We start from the raw sequence: 19,945 nt of genomic DNA on the forward strand, positions 1-19,945 counted from the left end.
CTGGATATTAGTCCTTTGTCAGATGTATAGATTGTGGAGATTTTCTCCCACTCTGTGGGTTGTCTGTACACTCTGACTGTTCCTTTTGCTCTGCAGAAGCTCTTTAGTTTAATTAAGTCCCAGCTATTTATCTTTGTTTTTGTTCCATTTGCTTTTGGGTTCTTGGTCATGAAGTCTTTGCCTAAGCCAATGTCTAGAAGAGTTTTTCCGATGTTATCTTCTAGAATTTTTATAGTTTCAGGTCTTAGATTTAAGTCCTTGATCCATGTTGAGTTGATTTTTGTGTAAGGTGAGAGATGAGGATCCAGTTTCATTCTCCTACACATAGCTTGCCAATTATCCCAGCACCATTTGTTGAATAGGGTACCCTTTCCCCACTTTATGCTTTTGTTTGCTTTGTCGAAGATCAGTTGGCTGTAAGTATTTGGCTTTATTTCTGGGTTCTCTGTTGTGTTCCATAGGTCTATGTGCCTATTTTTATAACAGTACCATGCTGTTTTGGTGACTGTGGCCTTATAGTATAGTTTGAAATCAGGTAATGTGATGCCTCCAGATTTGTTCTTTTTGGTTAGTCTTGCTTTGGCTATGCGGGCTCTTTTTTGGTTTCATATGAATTTTAGGGTTGTTTTTTCTAGTTCTGTGAAGAATGATGGTGGTATTTTGATGATGGGAATTGCACTGAATTTGTAGACTGCTTTTGGCAGTATGGTTATCTTCACAGTATTGATTCTGCCCATCCATGAGCATGGGATGTGTTTCCATTTGTTTGTGACGTCTATGATTTCTTTCAGCAGTGTTTTGTAGTTTTCCTTGTAGAGGTGTTTTACCTTTTTGGTTAGGTATATTCCTAAGTTTTTGTTTTTGTTTTGCAGCTATTATAAAAGGGGTTGAGTTCTTGATTTGATTCTCAGCTTGGTCTCTGTTGGTATATAGCAGAGCTACTGATTTATATACATTAATTTTGTATCCTGAAACTTTGCTGAATTCATTTCTCAGTTCTAGGAGCTTTTTGGAGGAGTTTTTAGGGTTCTAGGGTTTTCTAGGCATACAATTATATCATCAGCAAACAGTGACAGTTTGACTTCCTCTATACCGATTTGGATGCCCTTTATTTCTTTCTCTTGTCTGATTGCTTTGGCTAGGACTTCCAGTACTATGTTGAATAGAAGTGGTGAGAGTGGGCATCCTTGTCTTGTTCCAGTTCTCAGTGGAAATGCTTTCAACTTTTCTCCATTTAGTATTATGTTAGCTGTGGGTTTGTCATAGATGGTTTTTATTACATTGAGGTATGTGTATGCCAACTTTGCTGAGGGTTTTAATCATGAAGGGATGCTGGATTCTGCAAATGCTTTTTCTGTGTTTATTGAGATGATCATGTAACTTTTGTTTTTAATTCTGTTTATGTGGTGTATCACATTTATTGACTTGCATATTTTAAACCATTCCTGCATCCCTGGTATAAAACCCACTTGATTGTGGTGCATTATCTTTTTGATATGCTATTAGATTCATTTAGCTAGTATTTTGTCAAGGATTTTTGCATCTATGTTCATCAGGGATATTGGTCTGTAGTTTTCTTTTTTTTCTATGTCCCTTCCTGGTTTTGGTAGTAGGGTGATACTGGCTTCATAGAATGATTTAGGGAGGATTCCCTCTTTCTGTATCTTGTAGAATAGTGTCAATAGGATTGGTACTGATTCTTCTTTGAATGTCTGATAGAATTCAGCTGTGAATCCATCTGGTCCTGGACTTTTTTTTTTTTGGAAATTTTTAAATTACCATTTCAGTCTTGCTGCATGTTATTGATCTGTTCAGGGTTTCTCTGAAGACTTTTTGTATTGTATTATGCTAACACTAGCTTGTGTCTCAAAAAAAAAAAAAAAACCCATAAAACCGAAATGCAGTAAAATAGGATTTCCTCACTCCTGCCACAGTCCAGGGAGAATATTCCAAGAAGATAGGTGGTTCTAATGCATAGAGTCTCCCAGGGGTCTAGGCTGATGGCAGCTCTACCATCTTCATCATATGGCTTCCTAGTTGTTGCCACTCCAGCCAGCAGGAAGGGAAGAAAGAATAAACATTCAGGCTAGATATTTCCTCTTACACCCGCAAGGTGGAAATGACACACACATTCCAGGGATGAGCGCTCAAACAGCCACACCTAGTAGCGAAGCAACTTGGGAAGTACAAACTCTAGCTAGGCAGCTGCTATCCAGTTGTAATGGCATCCTAGTTTGTTTGGGCTGCTGTAACAAAATACCTTAGACTGGGTAGCTTTTACTTACAGTCTGGAGGCTGAGATGTCTAAAATCAAGGTGCCAGCAGAACTGGTGCCTGGCGGAGGCCCATTCCTCATAGATGACACCTTCTAGCTGTGTCCTCACATGGCAGAAGGGGCAAACAAGCTCCCTCAGGTCCATTTTATAAGGGCACTAATCCTACTCATGACTTAATCACCCCCAAATCACTAATTCTCATGACCTAATCACCTCCTAAAGGTCCCAGCTCTTAATACTATTGCATTGGAGATTAAGTTTCAGCAGATGAGTTTTGGGGGAACACACACATTCAGGCCATAGCAAATAGGAAATATACTGCATGCACCAGTCCACAACAATGATGGACTCCTGCTGGACAGAAATTTCAAGGACCCCCTACCCTGGCAGTGAAGAAAGTGTCTTGATTAGACCCTGGTTCTGCTCTCTGGATTTTGGATCAGGGAGACTCTTTTGTCTTTTATTCTGTGGGCTCCTAGATTTGCTCTCTGAGAAATGTGTCTTCCAAGACCACATTGTAAGTGGGCTTTGGAGGGCTACCTTCTTTGACATCTGTGCTTATTGCTGCTCAGGGACCTTGTGGGTTCCTTACAGTTTAGTAGATACAGATGTCTTCAGGTTAGGCTTACACTTCTTATCACAACTTAATTTCCTTTTTTTTTTTTTTGAGATAGTCTTGCTGTGTTGCCTAGGCTGGAGTGCAGTGGTAGGATCTTGGCCCACTGCAACCTCCGCTTCCCAGGTTCAAGCAATTCTTGTGCCTCAGCCTCCCAAGTAGCTGAGATTATAGGCATGCACCACCACGCCTGGCCAATTTTTGTATTTTTAGTAGAGATGGGGCTTCACCATGTTGGCCAGGCTGGTCTTGAACTCCTGACCTTGAGTGATCCACCTGCCTCAACCTCCCAAACTGCTGTCACTACACTGGCCACAACTCGATTTCTTAAAAAACATAATGAGCTTCTGATCTGTATACTTCCAGGCAGTTCCATGTGCCTGTAAACACATTCAAGGCTTAGATATAGCTCTTAAGACTTTTATTTCTTTCCTTCCTTGTCTCACCCATGCTTCACTTTCTTAACTTACAGAGGCTACCTTGAGACCACCTGAAACAGCAGATTTGAGTAGGAAGGTGACACCTTTCATTGCGTCTTTGCCGCACAGCCAAGTTCCTTTAGTTTAGGGAGGTCTCTGAGAATGATTTGGAAGAGCAATCTGCTTATCTTGTTTTCTTTGGGGTACAGAAACAGTTTGCTTTTCTAATGCATTAGGAAACAATATCTGCTCTTTCTTTTATCTTTGCTTGCAGACTGGGCAACTTGTGTCTTTCTTATAATAACTTGCTACGCACACCAAGGTTTAGCTAACATCCAAACTTCTGGCTTTATTCACCTTCTTTCTTTAGAGCTACTGGTGTATGGTCTGCTTTAAGAGTTACTATAGGCAAAAAGTTTTTCAAATGTTTTGCCATAATCTAACAGGTCACTGGGTTTCAGCCTGGTGTGGTGGCTCATGCCTGTAATCCCAGCACTTTGGGAGGCCAAGGCGGGTGGATCACCTGAGTTCGGGAGTTTGAGACCAGCCTGACCAACATGGAGAAACCCCATCTCTACTAAAAATACAAAATTAGCTGGGCATGGTGGTGCATGCCTGTAATCCCAGCTACTTGGGAGGCTGAGGCAGGAGAATCCCTTGAAACCCGGGAGGCAGAGGTTGCGGTGAGGTTGTGGTAAGCCGAGATCGCACCATTGCACTCCAGGCAGGCTGGGCAACAAGAGTGAAACTCTGTCTAAAAAAACAAAACAAAACAAAACAAAACAAAACAAGAAGCTGGGTATAAGCAAATTAACTAAAACTTTTGACAGTGAGTTCAACCTCGGCCTCCCTCCTTCAATGCCAGTATATTTGAGGAAGGGAGAACCCAGGACCCCAGGGCTCAGTCATTGCCCCACTGTCTCTATCTTTCCAGCTTGCACCCAAGTAGTTCTTAGAGACAGGACCTCAAGTCAAGCTCCCAAGACACCATTCTCTCATTTGCCACCAAAGAGAACTCAGCTTTCCTTTGATTTGAGCTCACAGACTGGCAGTGTAGAGAGTGTTAAGCCTTATAAAAATGAAAAGGTATTTGAATTAAAGTATCCCTTAAGGTCATAGGGACCTAGCATTTGAGGGCCAACAGTATGCCAGGAGTTATTATTTGGTGCTTTGTAGACATAGACATAACTCATTTCATCCTCATAACAGTACTCCAAGGAAGTAATAATAAAAAGTAATACATAATAGGGTAATGACAATAGCAACTACACTTATTGACTACTTAATGTGGGTTAGATATTGTATAAATACTTTGTATACATCTCTAATACTATTTTTAGTTCCCATTTTACAGATGAGAAACTAGAGGCTCTGAGAGGTTAAGTGAGATCTTCTCAAGATCACAGAGCCAGGAAGTAGCAGAGCTGGGTACTTTACCTTATAGATAGTTCATGTTATATCATTAAGAAGGAATACTAGGGGAATGTTATGAAATGGCCAAGAGCATTGGGAATTATTTATTTCCAAGATTCATGATTACAGGGAATCTGTGGTCAGCAAGTGGTTGCACAGGGAGCCTGCTAAATGCATCTGACTTGGAGGGGAAAAACAGAGGACAGTGAGGTCTTTGGCTTCCTCATTGAGGCCGCACAGGTCAGTGCTTTGTCCCCTCTTTCTTGGCCAGTAGCTGGGTCCCTAGACAGATTAAGTTCCTAGAAGGGCGATGTTCAGACAGACGTGCAGAAGCTGGCTTTTAAGAAGGCTCAGTGTCCCATATTCTCCCCTGCAGCAAACTCTACTGTGTGCCACTGTGTGTCTTTTGCCTGTGCCTGTCCCAGGCTGCCTCTTCCAAGTTTCCCTCGTCAGTAGCTTCAAGTCCCCATCTCACACACCCAGCATTGGGCTTCCTTGATTTGTGGGTGGAATTTGTGAGTGTAAAGGGGGTCCTGTACTGTTTGTTTCTGAGGCACAGTTTCAAGAGAAAATGACATTTACAGCCTGCATTAATGGGAAATTACTTTCCATTAGGATTCTGAATGATTTGCACATGATGTTTATAAAATGAAGGAAAAATGTCAAGCATTTCACTAACAAATGAAAGCAAAGCTCATGAGACTCTGCCAGAAATGAATTCCAAGAACATTTTCTTCATCATTTCTTCTTTCTAAAGAAAAAAAGAGAGAGATGAAAGAACACAAGTCAATTAAGCAGAATGCATCGTGGGACTGAGATGGAATCTTTGATAATATCATTGCTAGGTAGTTAAGAGAATGAATAAAGTGAGCCAAAATGGAGAAAGGGGAGAATCACATCTTGAAATGACAAATTGCAGACAAAATCCAACTCTAGGTCCTGGCTGGGAGAAAGGAGTGCCTGTCCAAGCCCGCGAGTGTGGGGTCATGCTGTTTCATCAGTGTAAGCTGCCCCTTTTTCCCCAAAGAGAAAAGGAGGCCAAGAAACGTCCTTGAGCTGAAACATGTGCCTGTGTAGCTCCCAGAAAACCACTGATTTTGAAGAAAATAGTGTAGGAATTTGTGACCCATGCTCAAGTATCTTCCTCACCCGTGGGGAATTTGTATCGGGTCCCAGGTTGTCACCTCCTGACTTATATATTTAAAGACCAGAGGACAAAGTGTATTTTATCAACTCATTTTTTATGAAGTTTTTTTTTTTTCTTGCTGAAACTCTTAAAAGGGGTACCACTTTGTGTAATCACAACTAAGGGTTAATATGCCCCAAACTGGGACCTGCTTTAAACATATAGGGGGCTGAAATTAGTTAACAAATATGCAGTCCAAATGTGTGCTACAGGCACATCAGAGTGAGGTGAAATAAATCTCCCAAATGGCTTGTATTAAGACCTTCTAACTCTCTTTAGGTATAAAAGAGACTTTTATAAATTTCTTGACACTTCTAAGGCAGCTTGGAAATAATTTCTAGAGCCTAAGTCATTCCCCTCATTGGCACAAAATGTCTAGGATTACATTAGAAAATAAACATTTATTCAAAAGTGAAATGTGAAGTCTGAAAATTAAAGAAGATGAACACTTTGCAAATAGAAATATATGCAATTTTTTGAACCTACATTTCTGAAGAGGAAATTAGAATTTCACAGAGCAGTGACAATGGTGATTGTTCGGTCAGCAGGTTGTTTCTTACATTTCTCTTCTTTCCTTCCTCCTCTTTTCTTCTATTCCCCTTCCCCACTAATAGCCTTCCCCCCAGATCCATTTCTGTATAAGTAGTGCTTCAGAGTCAGAGTTATTGACAAGAGAGAAATAAATAAGGAAACAAGAGTCCCATGTTATAGTTCAGATTCTGGAACTTCTTAGTTGTATGAGTTGGGGTGAGTTTCTTAGCACCTTTAGACCGATTTGAACTTGTTCCTAGAGGAAGTGATTGGACTTAATACATTCCAAGGTACTTTCTAGCTCTAAATTCTGTGGCTGCAGTAGTTATCTTTTGTGAGTACTTAGCATTCTTAATAATTTGAAACGTGGACAGGTTGAACATTTAATATTTTCTGTATTTTAAAAAATATTTTAAAAATTAAAATGTGAAATATGATTATTATTGTTGATCAGTAGCCATTGGTGCGGTGAACAGAAAAAGTCTCTTATTTTCCAATCTGAAGGAAGATTTAGAGAGGGAAGTTTTCCTCACTGCAGGGAATGGTTTTCTGTAATTATTCTAAATAGTCTGTAAAAAGAGTTTTGAAAAGCCATAAGACATAAATTCTAACTTAGTTGTGGGAATTTTGACTTTGCTGAAATGATCTCAAATGCTGCATATTTTAAAATCTTAACATATACTCTACAATGATACATTTGATCTGTAAGCTAAAATGTCAAATACCATCATCTAAATATTAATGTATGTACTTGTTTTAAAAAATACAGTAGAAGTCAGTTGTTTCCCGGGATCACAAACCAGGCAACAGTGATGCTGCACCATCCAGAGGACGCTGAGTCCATATGAATGACACCCCCTAGAGTTGTCCAGTGGATGTGGCTGCAAGTGCAAACTTGAATGCCAGATTATAGGAATGAGAGACATAGGAAAAGTGTAAGAAAATAGTGCAAGGCTGGTGATAAATGGCTGACTCTAAGCTTCCAAGTCAGGATCATGACAGAGAGAGGTGTGTCTTCAACAACTAGAAAACACTTGTTCTTTCTGAAGGGGGTGGCTGATAGTCTACGGCAAGCGCCCCTTGCCTGAGAATGTGAGCCCATCATAGCTAGCCTTTCTGATTTTTCAAGAGAAGCCAGAAACCGTATGTTTATGTGACATGTCCTGACTTTTAGATGTTGGCAACTAATCCACATTGTGAAAAAGCAAGGAGCAGGCCAGATAAGGTATCATCTGCAAGCTGATCTATGCCAATGGCCAGAAAGCCAACTCTAATTAAGGCAGCTGTTTGCATTTCCATTTTCCAGAACTCAGAGTGGCAAAAAATAATAATAATAATACAAACAACAACAACAACAACAACAAAAAACAACCCACACAGATTGGACCTGGTTGCAATAGAGGGGTCACCTGCCAGAAAGTTTATTTTGATAAATAAATGGGCCGCAGGTTTTGAGGTATCTGCAAAAGTCATCTCAGTAGACAAGTCATTGTTTTGTAAGGTGGGGGAGGGCGCAACTTTATTAGTTAAACCCATCTAGTATAACCGGAGTAAATTGAGGAAGATTGGCATTAAGGTTAACATAAATCACACGTGCTTATTTTTACAGATTTCAATGATTAAGCTTGAGTTCCATTGACAAGTAGTTTCAATAAATCACATCTCCTGTGGATAAATACAGGGCTGTTATTTCTAGAAAGACAGCAGTTCATAGACTTTTACTAGATCGTACTTGGTAGTGTACAACCTAACCCTCATAGACCAACACTTAAAATTTCCAGATAAGGAAATCAGGACCCAAAGATGACCTAATCCACAGCAAAGATGCAGGGATCTGAAGCTTCTGCCCACTGCGCTCTTACCCATGGACGAAAACAATATGTTGGAGATGTTGAACCAGATAGTGTCTGTGGTATCTATCAGCATTAGACACCAGTGTTTATCTGGGTCAGATAGAGAGAAAGTATGTGCTTCAAATGAATTCTGCTATAAGAATTTGAGATTATAAATGGGAAAAAAGAAACTTTTGAAGGGAGTTTAAACCAGATCTGCTTGTTTGAACTCAGAGGAGATGGTATCTCACAGATTGAGCATGGTGCCTGGCTCCATGCTTTCAAACACTCGGTGAGAGTTTGAAAATGAATTGGAACCAGAAATAAACCTGAAAGTTCCAAATCGGGTTTCTACCCCCACCATGGTAGATGAACTGTCTAGTTGGATGGTGCAGGTACAGTCAAACCTCAAGGTAACCTGGGTTCTGGAACCGAAGCTTCTAGGAGACTTGGGGTCCCATTCCTGACTGGGGCGTGGACTCCCCCCATCAACGGTTACCTTCCTTTCTGTTCATCAGCTGCTCTGCAAGTGGTGTAAGTAATAAGGGAACATGTTTGGATTTCCTGACTTCAGGCCAGGAAGTGAGCGGAATATGAGCCCACTCAGCCCAAAGGGATGTTACCTGCCTTACTGCAAAGTGGGCTTTGGAGTCAGAGGGAAGCCCAAATCCTGGCTCAGTTCATACCTTTGGGTCTCAATTTTGTCATCTGACGAGTGTGGATTCTCATTGCTACCTCACAGGATTATTCTAAGGATTAAATTAGATCTTGTGAATTAGGGGTGCTGGGCAAGGGACTCGGTACAGAGTAAGAGCCCACAATGCAGTGCTGTTAATGTTTACATAATCGGTTATCTGATTTCCCAGCCTACAGCAGACTGGAACCAGCAGATTAGGAAGGCCCAAGGGACTGCTTCGGGAAGGCCATTGACGGCAGGAAAAAGTGACAGGTCGCAGCCAGACTACAAGGGAGGCAAGAGAAAAACTATAAAAAGCAGGAACAAAAACACTCAAAAGACACAGCAGTCTGGGGGATTTACTAAAAGACAAAGAGCCCTACTCAGGTCAGTAGCTTCTGGGCACTCCAACAGGGACTTATGTTGACAGCGTTATATGAATTACTTCTCTCTCCATCCCCTTTGCCCCTCGAAATAGCTGTGGGGGTGGGGTCATAGTTTGCCTTTCAGTGGGGTTGCTCTGACCGAATGCTTCCAGGTCATGAAGTTCCCAAAGTCAAGGCCAGCAAAGGAGCAAGCACAGTGGGCTCCTTCGGTGGTCTGAAAAGAACCCAAGTCCCACAAAAGAGCTGTGAGTTTTAGTGCAACAGAGAGAAGGATGCCCCTTGCACCACTGACCACTCCTTCCACCTTCACCTCCCTTAAAGTCAAGGTTAGAGATGGAGCCCTGGAGAACAGGCTTCCAGATCCTGGCATATGGGAGAGAGAGAGAAAATGAGAAGGCTAGGCTGCAGACATGCCAGTCCCTTCTGATGCCATCTCTACTCTGGTGTCTAATCCACCACCCGGAGTGGGCACTGTTTTTAACTGAAGCCTGAGCTGCTCACTTTGAAGCTGGAACTCAGGCTGAAGAAGGCAGGACAGAGACTAAGTGCCTGGAAGTTATCCCTCAAGTGCGACAGGCAAGGCTAGATGGGACCTGGACAGACCTTCCTGGGGATCTGGGAAGGATTGAGGTAGAGAATGCTCTTGGAGAGCCTTCCAAGGCCTGGGAGTATCCTGAGGTATGCTGAGCTGAGGACCCAAAGGCTCATTCCAAGCCCCGCTGATGGGCCACCCCATTGGCTGGGATTGGCTCAGAAATGGTGTGGGAGAAGGCTGGGCGTGGTAGCTCATGCCTGTAATTCCATCACTCTGAGAGGCCAAAGCAGGAGGATCACTTAAGCCCTGAAGTTTGAGACCAGCCTGGGCAACATAGTGAGACCCCACCTCTATAGAAAATACCAAAATTATCCGGGCATGATGGTGCCTGTAGTCCCAGGTACTCAGGAGGCTAAGGTGGAAGGATTGCTTAAGCCCAGGAGGTCAAGGCTGCAGGCCGATAGCAGGGCACTGTACTGCAGCTCGAGGAACAGAGCAAGACAGTCTCAAAAAAGAAAAAAGGAAAAGGAAAGAAAAGAAAAGAAAGAAAAAAAAGAGTGGGGATAAAACCACAAACTAACAATTTTCAGAGGGGGTATATTGCATAGGGATCAAGAACGTGGACTCTCCACCTGGCCCGAGGTCAAGTCTCAGTGTTGTGGCTTAATTGTGTTAAATTTGTATCCTCAATTTCTCCATCCCTCACATTGGGGGAAATAGTGGTACCTACTCATAGGATTTCTCTGGGAATTAAATCCAAAAATTCACTAATGTCTCTGAGACACTTAAAATATTGTCCTGGCACGTGGTAAACACTAACACCTGAGAGTTATTATTTCGTCCCTGTAGCTGAGTGGGGCTGAGGAATTGTAGGATTGGACCGCCTCTACCTTAATAAAATGTGCTCAGCATTTCTGCATATGCAGGTAACCCTTTGCAGCAGCAGAGACTTCAGTCAATATATATATATGTGTGTGTGTGTGTGTATAAATGTATGTGTGTGTGTGTCTATATATATATATATATAAAATAAGTGGAGTTGGGGGAGGGGCGCTGCAAATAATTTTCCTGCTGTTAAAATAAGAGGGACTGAACCATATTAATGCCAAGAGGGAAGTTCAGTTTATTTCAGGGGGAACGTGGTTTTCCTACCTCCTACTGTGTTACTGATGCAGTACTTACTGACCAGCCGTCTTAAACTCTCGTGATAGGGTCTCTCTCTCTCTCTCTTTCTCTTTTTCCTAATGGTGTGGAACAGAGCTTGAATAATAAATATTTAACAGGGACACTCCCTTTTCTCTGTTAAAATAATCTTTGTTTCAATACTTTAACAAGGAAGACTGTGTTTTCCCACCTCTGCTCTCACGTTTCGTTGAAGCCAGGTCTCAGGAGTAAGAGAAAATAAACACAGGACCACTTGGGGAGGGCAGTGCTGGCTGAATTCGTCTCACTGGACAGCCCAGGGTCAGGGGTTTCAGCCGCCTGTTCAAGGACACCCAGATCCACAGCAGCCAGCTGGGAGCTCCTAGGCAACTATGCCCAGCGATTCCAGGTGCCAGCTACTGAATGCGAGAGAGCAAGGAGGTGGGGGTGGACGAGGAACTGCCAGCTGCAGGACCACAGGGGCAAGGGGAGGGGGTTGTCAACAGAGATGAGATGCGGGGTAGGACCAGTCTTTTCTTATGAGACGTTTTCAGCTGAGGTGCTGACTTCTGATGGTGGGAAACCAGGCATTCAGGTCGCTTGGAGAGGCTTATATCTAACAGAGTTGGAAAGCCTCCATTGAGGAAATCCAGCCCATTCTGCCTGGACTTTGGGGCTCCATCATGGTGATTTTTGTGTCAAGGGAAAATTCACACACTGTCACTCAGGCGGGCAGCAACTCAATTTCTCTTTAGCTGAACTGAACTTGCTTGCAAGCTTCTATGTAGACCAATGGCGGAAACAACTTAATCTTTTTTCCATTTCTGCTGTTGACCAAAAAAAAAAAAAAAAAAAAAAAAGTTTTAAAATCTTTTTTCCATTTCTTCTAATGGTGGAAAAAAGCATAATCTTGCCATTTCAAGGTAGCTCAGTCTCTTCCAATAGAAAGCATAGACTATCCATTTATGACTTAGGCGATTTCGGGTTTAAACATGGTCAATTCAGAGTAGGAATTTCTTATCAGAGCTGTTGGTTTTTCTTGAAGTTTCTCTCCTTCCCCTGGTCTAGTCCTAAGATGTTGCCTAGATGTGAGGGGGGTTTACAGAACATCATGGTGGCAGGTAGGGAGGCTTGCTTCCACAGCTGAGGTGACTTGTCACAGGAGGCCTGGGGCCTGGGCCAGGACCTGCTGACATCTGTGGCTTAGGCGTCCCTCTCTGGGTTGCTGAATCTCTGTATTCGGAGCCCTGTGTCACCGCCCCCAGGCAGCCTCTGGCCTCAGTGGCCCCTCAGCATTTCCTGCTGGGGACTTGAGGGTATTTGTTCACAGTTCACAGGGAGTGACCAGCCTTCAGGCCCCATCTGTACTTAGTGACACCACATGGTTTCCACTGGGCTCCAGCCCCCGTGTTAGTCCAGAGAACTTTGACAGCTGCCTTATCCCAGAATTTCTGTGGAAAGTGGAGTCTAAGACCCCCTTCCCCAGGGTGGCTTCCAAGGAGCATTTGCTCACTCTCTTCTCACTCCAGGCCCCTTCCCTGCTTCCCTGCCTCCAGGAAGAGCTTGTATCTCTTCTCTGGATGGCAGGAAACAGCTCCTCCCTCTCCATGGCTTGTAATCAAAATGCTAGGCTCTGAGTTCTTCAAGCTCTAGTTCCTTGGAACCCAGGAGTTTCTCTCTCTCTCTCTCTCGCTCTTAAATCTTATAAAAGCCTACCTGGCTCTAGCGTGAAAGCCTAAAAGCCTTGGCTTTCACAATGTTTCACAACTGGAATGGTATTATTTGGGAATTTAAAAGCTAAACATTGACTGCTTTGTTCATGTCTGGGTTCCACCCTCCCCCTCAAGTAAGGGAGGCAAGCCCCAGCTCCTTGGGTTGGGGGCCCCAGGCAACAGAAATGACCCAGAATGAAAAATGCATTGATACTTCAGAATATCGTCCAGCTGCATGTATAATTCAGGGCAGCCAGTCTGATCTCTGGTTGGGGTGGATTTACCAACTGCCTACTTAGCAAGTGCCAATTGCTCTTAGTGTTGTAGCCAGCCCAGTGGTGGCTGGAGGGCCAGGTGCACTTGCACTGCCTGAGTCAGGGAGTTCTTGAACAGGGTCTTTCTACTCAGTGGTCTCTGGAGAGATGCCCTACCTTGGGTTTAGGTGCTGAGGGAGTGCGATATGAGTGCTGGTCTCTTTCCAGCTCTCATAATATCAAAGTGGGCAATGTGGCAGTGGTTCCTTGCCAAGAATGAATGACATGAGAAATGAGTAATGCAGCTTTTCCATGATTTGTTCTGTGTGTGTGTGCAGCAAGAACCCAGGTTTACACATGGAGGTGGTGGCCTGGTTTACACATGGAGGTGGTACATACACTTGGACAAATGTATGCCTGCCACTAAGCATTTTGGTCATTGCAGGTGGCTTATAGAGTAAATGGGAGGGAAATATATAAATGTATCTATCTGTCTATCTATCTATCTATCTATCTATCTATCTATCTATCTATCTATCTATCATCTATCTATCTATCTATCATTAGCCCTGTAGTCAGTGTGTAAGCCTATGAAATGTCTTGGCAACCCTTAGTGGTGTCATAGATCAAGTAGGAGGTGACATGGAGCAAGGTAGGTGATGGCCTAGGGTCTGGAGCCCTCCTGTTTCTGGCTCAGCCAGTAGCCCTGGGGCCAGGCCATTATGACCTCTCAGAGGCATTGATGGCTTCTCTTTGAAAAGGGACTCATGGAGGACGGCCAAATTCCATTCTAGCATTAACATTCTGTGTTCAAGCAAATGCTTCCCGAGACTACCATGTGGTTTGGCACCCGATCCCTTCTCTGTTAAAAACTAGTAGTGGGAGAAATGCTAAAAGAATAAGAATTATTTTTATAATCCACATTAAAACAGTTATACATTAATAAAATAGACTTTGACTCATGGCTCAGGTTGCCCTTGGTTTTCAGTGCTCAGCCCCTGCCTGCCCACCCATATACACCCTCCATGACCCAAGGAAAATGAAAAGTTCTGTACTGTAAGCCCTGTATTCCCCTATGCTTTGTTTGAAATCGTTGAATGTTGTTCTGTTCAAATTCAAAATAGTGAACTAAGCCCCAATATTTACAGCCTTCTACCCCCTAGCTTTCATCATTATGACAAGAGGAATACACAGACTTAGGCAGGGGTGGGGTCTGTCATGGAAGGAGCCGTCCAGAGGCTAGAAACATCATGTAGTTCGTAGAGGTTATATTGCAGGTGGATTCAGAGTTTCAAAGTCACCACCCAGGACAGGAGCTGCCTCCCTGAAGAGGAAGAAGAGCTCCCCTACCATTACCCCCTGCCCTTTCCTTGCCAGCTGAGTCTCTTTAACGCTTCCTTAGGGGAAGGAGAGGGGAAGATCATTTCACTGCTGGTTGTCAACCTCCCCTAGACATTGGAAGGACCTGAGAAACAAAAAATACTGATGCCGGAGCTTCTGATTTCATTGGTTTGGGGTTCAACCTGGGCAGTGGGCTGTTTAGTGTGCCACCAAGTTGAGAACCACTGCCATAGGAAGGCAACAGGAAGCCACCTTGGTACAACCTGGGGAACTTCGCTGATGAAGGCTCCTTAGAGTGCCCTGTTCCTTAGAGAAATAGGCGCTACTCCGTGAATTTCAAGCTGTCTAAACAAATATAATATAATCCTTCTCACAACAGGAATCTCCACTGCTCCAACTCTTCTCTTCCTCCTCCCACAATGCTGTCACCTCTCTACCCCTCCCCAGGACAAAGGGGCATCTCATTTGGCCAGCCACAGAAATACCTCAATGTACCTTTTCTGTTTACTTGGACCTAGAAGACGTGGTGGAGAAAGAACATAATCTCTAGCAGAACTTGCTTCAACTCTCACTTGAAGTCTAGAAGGAGGAAAATGTCTTATAACAGAAAAAGGAAATAAAAATGGAAATGATCAAATAAGATGGCAAAAGTCACTTATTAAGAAAAAAAACTCCTAAGATTAATCTTATTAATACTCAAAGAAAAAAAGTATGAACCAGTCAAAATTGAAGTGAGATTTTTGTGAGAGAAATATGTCACATTAATACTGAAATATACCTAGTTAAATGAATTCGTGAGAATAGCAAGGAAAGATTGAAATAGAAGAGTAATGACTATGAACTAGTTTTACTAATTAACATTTTATTTATTTATTTATTTTTGAGATGGAATCTCACTCTGTCACCCAGGCTGGAGTGTAGTGGTGTGATCTCGGCTCACTGCAACCTCCGCCTCCCAGGTTCAAGTGATCCTTCTGCCTCAACCTCTTGAGTAGCTGGGATTACAGACATGCGCTACCACGCCTGGCTAACTTTTGTATTTTTAGAGATGGGGTTTCACCATGTTGGCCAGGGTGGTCTCAAACTCCTGGCCTCAAGTGAACTGCCCGCCTTGGCCTGTCAAAGTGCTGGGATTACAGGTGTGAGCCACCACACCCAGCCTGTTAACGTTTATTGTAAAGCCACAGTATTTAAAATGATATGGTACTGTTACCAAAATGAGTCAGTGGGACAAAACAGAAAATCCAAAAATAGATCTAAGTCCCATGATAATTAAATATATGATAAAGATAAAGGCAATACTTGAAATCACTTGAGAAAATATGGATTATTTAATTATGTTGTTATAACTGCATAAGCATTATTAAATATAATAGCTATTTACCTCATTTTGCCAAAATCCAAATGGATTATAAAAGTAAAAGTTCTAACATGAAAAAAATTAAATAAAAATCCTGGAATAAAATTGAGTATTTATATAGGACTGTGAAGAATAAACCATGAATAGAAAGTTTGATTAGTTTGACTGCTTATACTCTTAAATTTGTGCATTCATGCCAAAACAAAATAGAAACCCCTTTCCCCGCCCCACTGCCAGCACAAACTTCAAAAACAAAATGAGAAACAAAAAGAGCAGATGATAAGTTGGGAATAATGTTTGTACCAGAAATGACAGATAAAGGGTAAATATGTGTAGTATAAAGGGACTTCTAAACATTTTAAGAAAAATAGTGATATTAGGTTGGTGTAAAATAATTGGCGGGTTTTGCCACTAAAAGTAATGGCAAAAACTGTGATTGCTTTTTTTTTTTTTTTTTTTTTTTTTTTTTTGGAGATGGGAGTTTTGCACTGTCACCCAGGCTGGAGTGCAGTGGCACGATCTTGGCTCACTGCAACCTCCGCCTTCTGGGTTCACACCATTCTCTTGCCTCAGCCTCTCCGAGTACCTGGAACTACAGGTGCCCGCCACCATGCCCGGCTAATTTTTTTGTATTTTTAGTAGAGATGGGGTTTCACTGTGGTCTCGATCTCCTGACCTCGTGATCCGCCCACCTCAGCCTCCCAAAGTGCTGGGATTATAAGCATGAGCCACCGCACCCAGCCACTGTGATTGCTTTTGCACCAACCTAATAGAAAAATAAATTGACACTAAATGTCAGATATTTTAGAAAGAATTCATGTTCTATGACCATGAAATCCTTTTCTTGGAATTTATCCTCAGGAATTAATTGTGCACATTTGTAGATATTTATGAATAAGCTTTTTTTCCCAAAGATTGTCTATAAAAGCCAAGAGGGAATAAAAGAGACAACAGAAAGAAATGAAGAAAAAGGAAGAGAAATCGAGAAAAACAGGGAAGGAGAAGGAAGGAAAGAATGAAGGAAGGAAGGAAAAGAAGAGATGAAAGGAAGAGAAGGAAGGAAAAGAAAGAAGAACCGTAAATGTCCAACAATAGGAGATTAGTTGAAGAAATGTTACATTGTGAGAGCTGACAGCTAGTCAGTAACTAAAAGTAAAATTGAAAGATACTCACCCTAGCGTGTACAAGAAGAATCTTTTATGAAAACAACTATATGTAAATATATGCACAAATATAATCATGAAGACATCTGGAATCTGAAAGCTAACCCAGTTATCTCTGGGGTAATGGGTTACAGCTCTGACTTTTCTTTCTCCATTTTGCATACATGTATTTTTTGTTTACAATTAGCATGATTTTGTTTTGAAAAAATTGTTTTTGATGTTATTCTGGGACTAGACGTCAGTAAATATTCTTGTCTGTAAATTCTGGTCTGTAAATATTCTTGCCTTTCTTGTCCTGGTTTTCTCTCCTCCTGGCCTTCATCCTGCCCATGCACTAGGAAGATCTTGCTGACCACCAAGGTCTTCCCTACTACCCTCTCCCCAGAGCTCCTGAGCCATGAGTGATACACACTTCATATTTGTTCTTTAAAAGTTTTTTGGCTGTGCACAGTGGATCATACCTGTAATCCCAACACTTTGGGAGGTCGAGGTGAGCAGATCACTTAAGGCCAGGAGTTCGAGACCAGACTGGCCAATATGGTGAAACCCCACCTGTACTAAAAATACAAAAATTAGCTGGGCGTGGTGGTGCACGCTTGTAGTCTCAGCTGCTTGGGAGGCTGAGGCATGAGAATTGCTTGAACCTGGGAGGCAGAAGTTGCAGTAAGCCAGGATTGCACCATTGCACTCCAGCCTGGGCAACAGAGCAAGAGTGTCTCAAAAATAGATAAATAAATAATAAAAGTTTCTCTTGTGTTTTCCAATCCCCACAAAGAAACTGTAAGCTCCCAGAGAGAAGGAGGTGGGCCTTGTGATTCCTCTGTTGCTCCCTTAGGGCTCCAGGTGGAGCTGACTGGCTGCTTTTGGGAGATGGGCTGGGCATGACTTCTCTGCCTGGGAGTATTGAAAAGATAGACACTGGGCTCGGGGTCAGCGCAGGCAGCTGGGAGAGCTGAGGCAGCCAGAGACCACAAACAGCACCCGTGAGCTGGGTGGAGCTGGCCTTGTTGTGGGAAGGAAGCAGGGCCTGCTGGTAAGGATCTCTCTGAGCTTTTCCACATTTCCAATTTCCCATGGATAATCGATCATGTTAACCTGTACTTTTTGTCTCCATATCATGCGGACAGGTTCTAACATTCCCATGGACCAGCCCTGCTGTCGTGGTCTCTATGACTTTGAGCCAGAAAACCAAGGAGAATTAGGATTTAAAGAAGGGGACATCATTACATTAACCAATCAAATAGATGAAAACTGGTATGAAGGAATGATACACGGGGAATCCGGATTCTTCCCCATTAATTATGTTGAAGTGATCGTGCCTTTACCTCAGTAAATGTGTAACACAAACCCTGGACATACTTTCATAACTGAAATGAATTCACACCAGTGTGCTCTCAGTGTGGTGTTCTGTGACATCCTTTGCTCTCTGACCAACTTAATGACTTTCGTATGTGTGTTCTCTTTATAATGTATTTTATATCACTTTAATTTGTATAAATGATTTTCTTGTCCTTGCTACATGAAAATATTGTTTTCTTTTTTGCTTCTTGTCCTAAAAGTCATTGGTTAAATGTATTTGCTTCCTGTTGTTAAAAATAAGTCTCACCCATTGCAGTTATGTCAATGAATGGCCTATATTCCTCAGCTGCAATGAAATGTTAACATTTGAAACTAAGAAATGCTAAATATTTTGTTTCTCGACATTCCTGATGACGGCTGGTCTTTCTTCATTGTATTTTAAGCTTACCTGTGAATAGCCCAATAAACATGACACGCTGTGTTGGCAAAAGGCCTTGGTTATTTTTAACGTTGAATTGTTGATTTTTAAGCGCAGTCTTCCAGCTGCAAACTCACACCCCATGGCCAACCAAAGTATCAAAGCACGGATGCTTAAATGATGCCTCCTGATGGGAGCCTTCACTTTCCACCTGATTCAAACATGACATTAATCCTCCTTCCAGTTGGGAGATGGAAAGCCCTTCTACCTACCTTCAAGTTTATTTATAAAAGACCCCACATCAAGCTTTTGCTGCTGCCACATTTGGGATAGGTTTTTCGAGAAAGTTGTGTTATGGAAGTAGTGTGGTCAAGAGTTGGCTGAGTCCCCAATAACATCCTCTTAGGCTCAGTGAACCAGCCCCTGACCTTGCCTACAGTACGCACTAGTCACATGCTTTGGCCCACTGGAGTCTACAGTCCTATTATGGGAAGGGGCAGGTATTATTTCCCATTTGAAAAGAAGGAGGCTCATCGACTGACTTACCTAGGATCAAACGACCACATACAGGCACACCTCAGAGACACTGCAGGTTCTGTTCCTGGCTACTTACTGCAATAAAGCAAATATTGCAATAAAACAAGTCACACAAATTTTGGGGGTTTCCCAGTGTATAGAAAAGTTGTGCTTACACATAAACACGAGGAGGGGAACAACACACACTGGGGCCTGTTGCCGGGGCAGGGGAGGAGGGAGAGCATCAGGAACATAGCTAATGCGTGTCGGGCTTAATACCTAGGTGATGGGTTGGTAGGTGCAGCAAATCACAGTGGCACACATTTACCTATGTAACAAACCTGCACATCCTGCACGTGTACCCTGGAACTTAAGAAGAGTTGTGTTTACACTATGCTGTAGTCTGTTAAATGTGTAGGAGCATATGTCTTAAAAAACCAAAGTACACACCTTAATTTAAAATACTTTACTACTAAAAAATGCTAATGATTATCTGAGCCTTCAGCAAGTGGTAATATTTTTCCTGCTGGAAGTTCTTGATATTGATGGCCACTGACTGATCATGGTGGGGTTGCTGAAGGTTGGGGTGTCTATGCCAATTTCTTAAAATAAGACAACACTGAAGTTTGCTGTATGGGTTGACTCTTCCTTTCACAAAAGATTTCTCTGTCACATGCAATGTTGCTTGATAGCATTTTACACACAGAACTTCTTTCAAAATTTGAGTCAGTCCTCTCATCCTACCACTGCTTTATCGATTAAGTTTATGTAATATTCTAAATCCTTTGTTGCCATTACAATAATGTTCACAGCATCTTCACCAAGAGTAGATTCTATCTCAAGAAATCATTTTCTTTGTTCAACTGTAA

General features: G+C 42.4%; 1 protein-coding gene across 5 annotated transcripts in view; it reads left to right on the plus strand.

Moving 5' to 3' along the window:
* SH3GL3 (SH3 domain containing GRB2 like 3, endophilin A3) overlaps positions 1–18,635 on the plus strand; it is a 159,134-nt gene extending 140,499 nt beyond the window's left edge. For 3 of the 5 annotated variants that reach the window (XM_032174131.2, XM_058427232.1, XM_032174132.2), the window contains one exon: positions 17,971–18,635. In XM_032174131.2, coding sequence (XP_032030022.1) covers positions 17,971–18,176 — 206 coding nt within the window. In that variant the 3' untranslated portion in view covers positions 18,177–18,635. Of the gene's footprint in view, positions 1–9,139; positions 9,337–14,699; positions 16,094–17,970 lie in introns of those variants that run through there. The other 2 variants (XR_004251581.2, XR_009209576.1) reach the window with 2 other exon arrangements.
* Positions 18,636–19,945: the final 1,310 nt, after the last annotated feature.

Source organism: Hylobates moloch, unplaced genomic scaffold (genome assembly GCF_009828535.3).
Source record: "Hylobates moloch isolate HMO894 unplaced genomic scaffold, HMol_V3 SCAFFOLD_14, whole genome shotgun sequence".
In the NCBI taxonomy this organism is placed as follows: Eukaryota; Metazoa; Chordata; class Mammalia; order Primates; family Hylobatidae; genus Hylobates; species Hylobates moloch.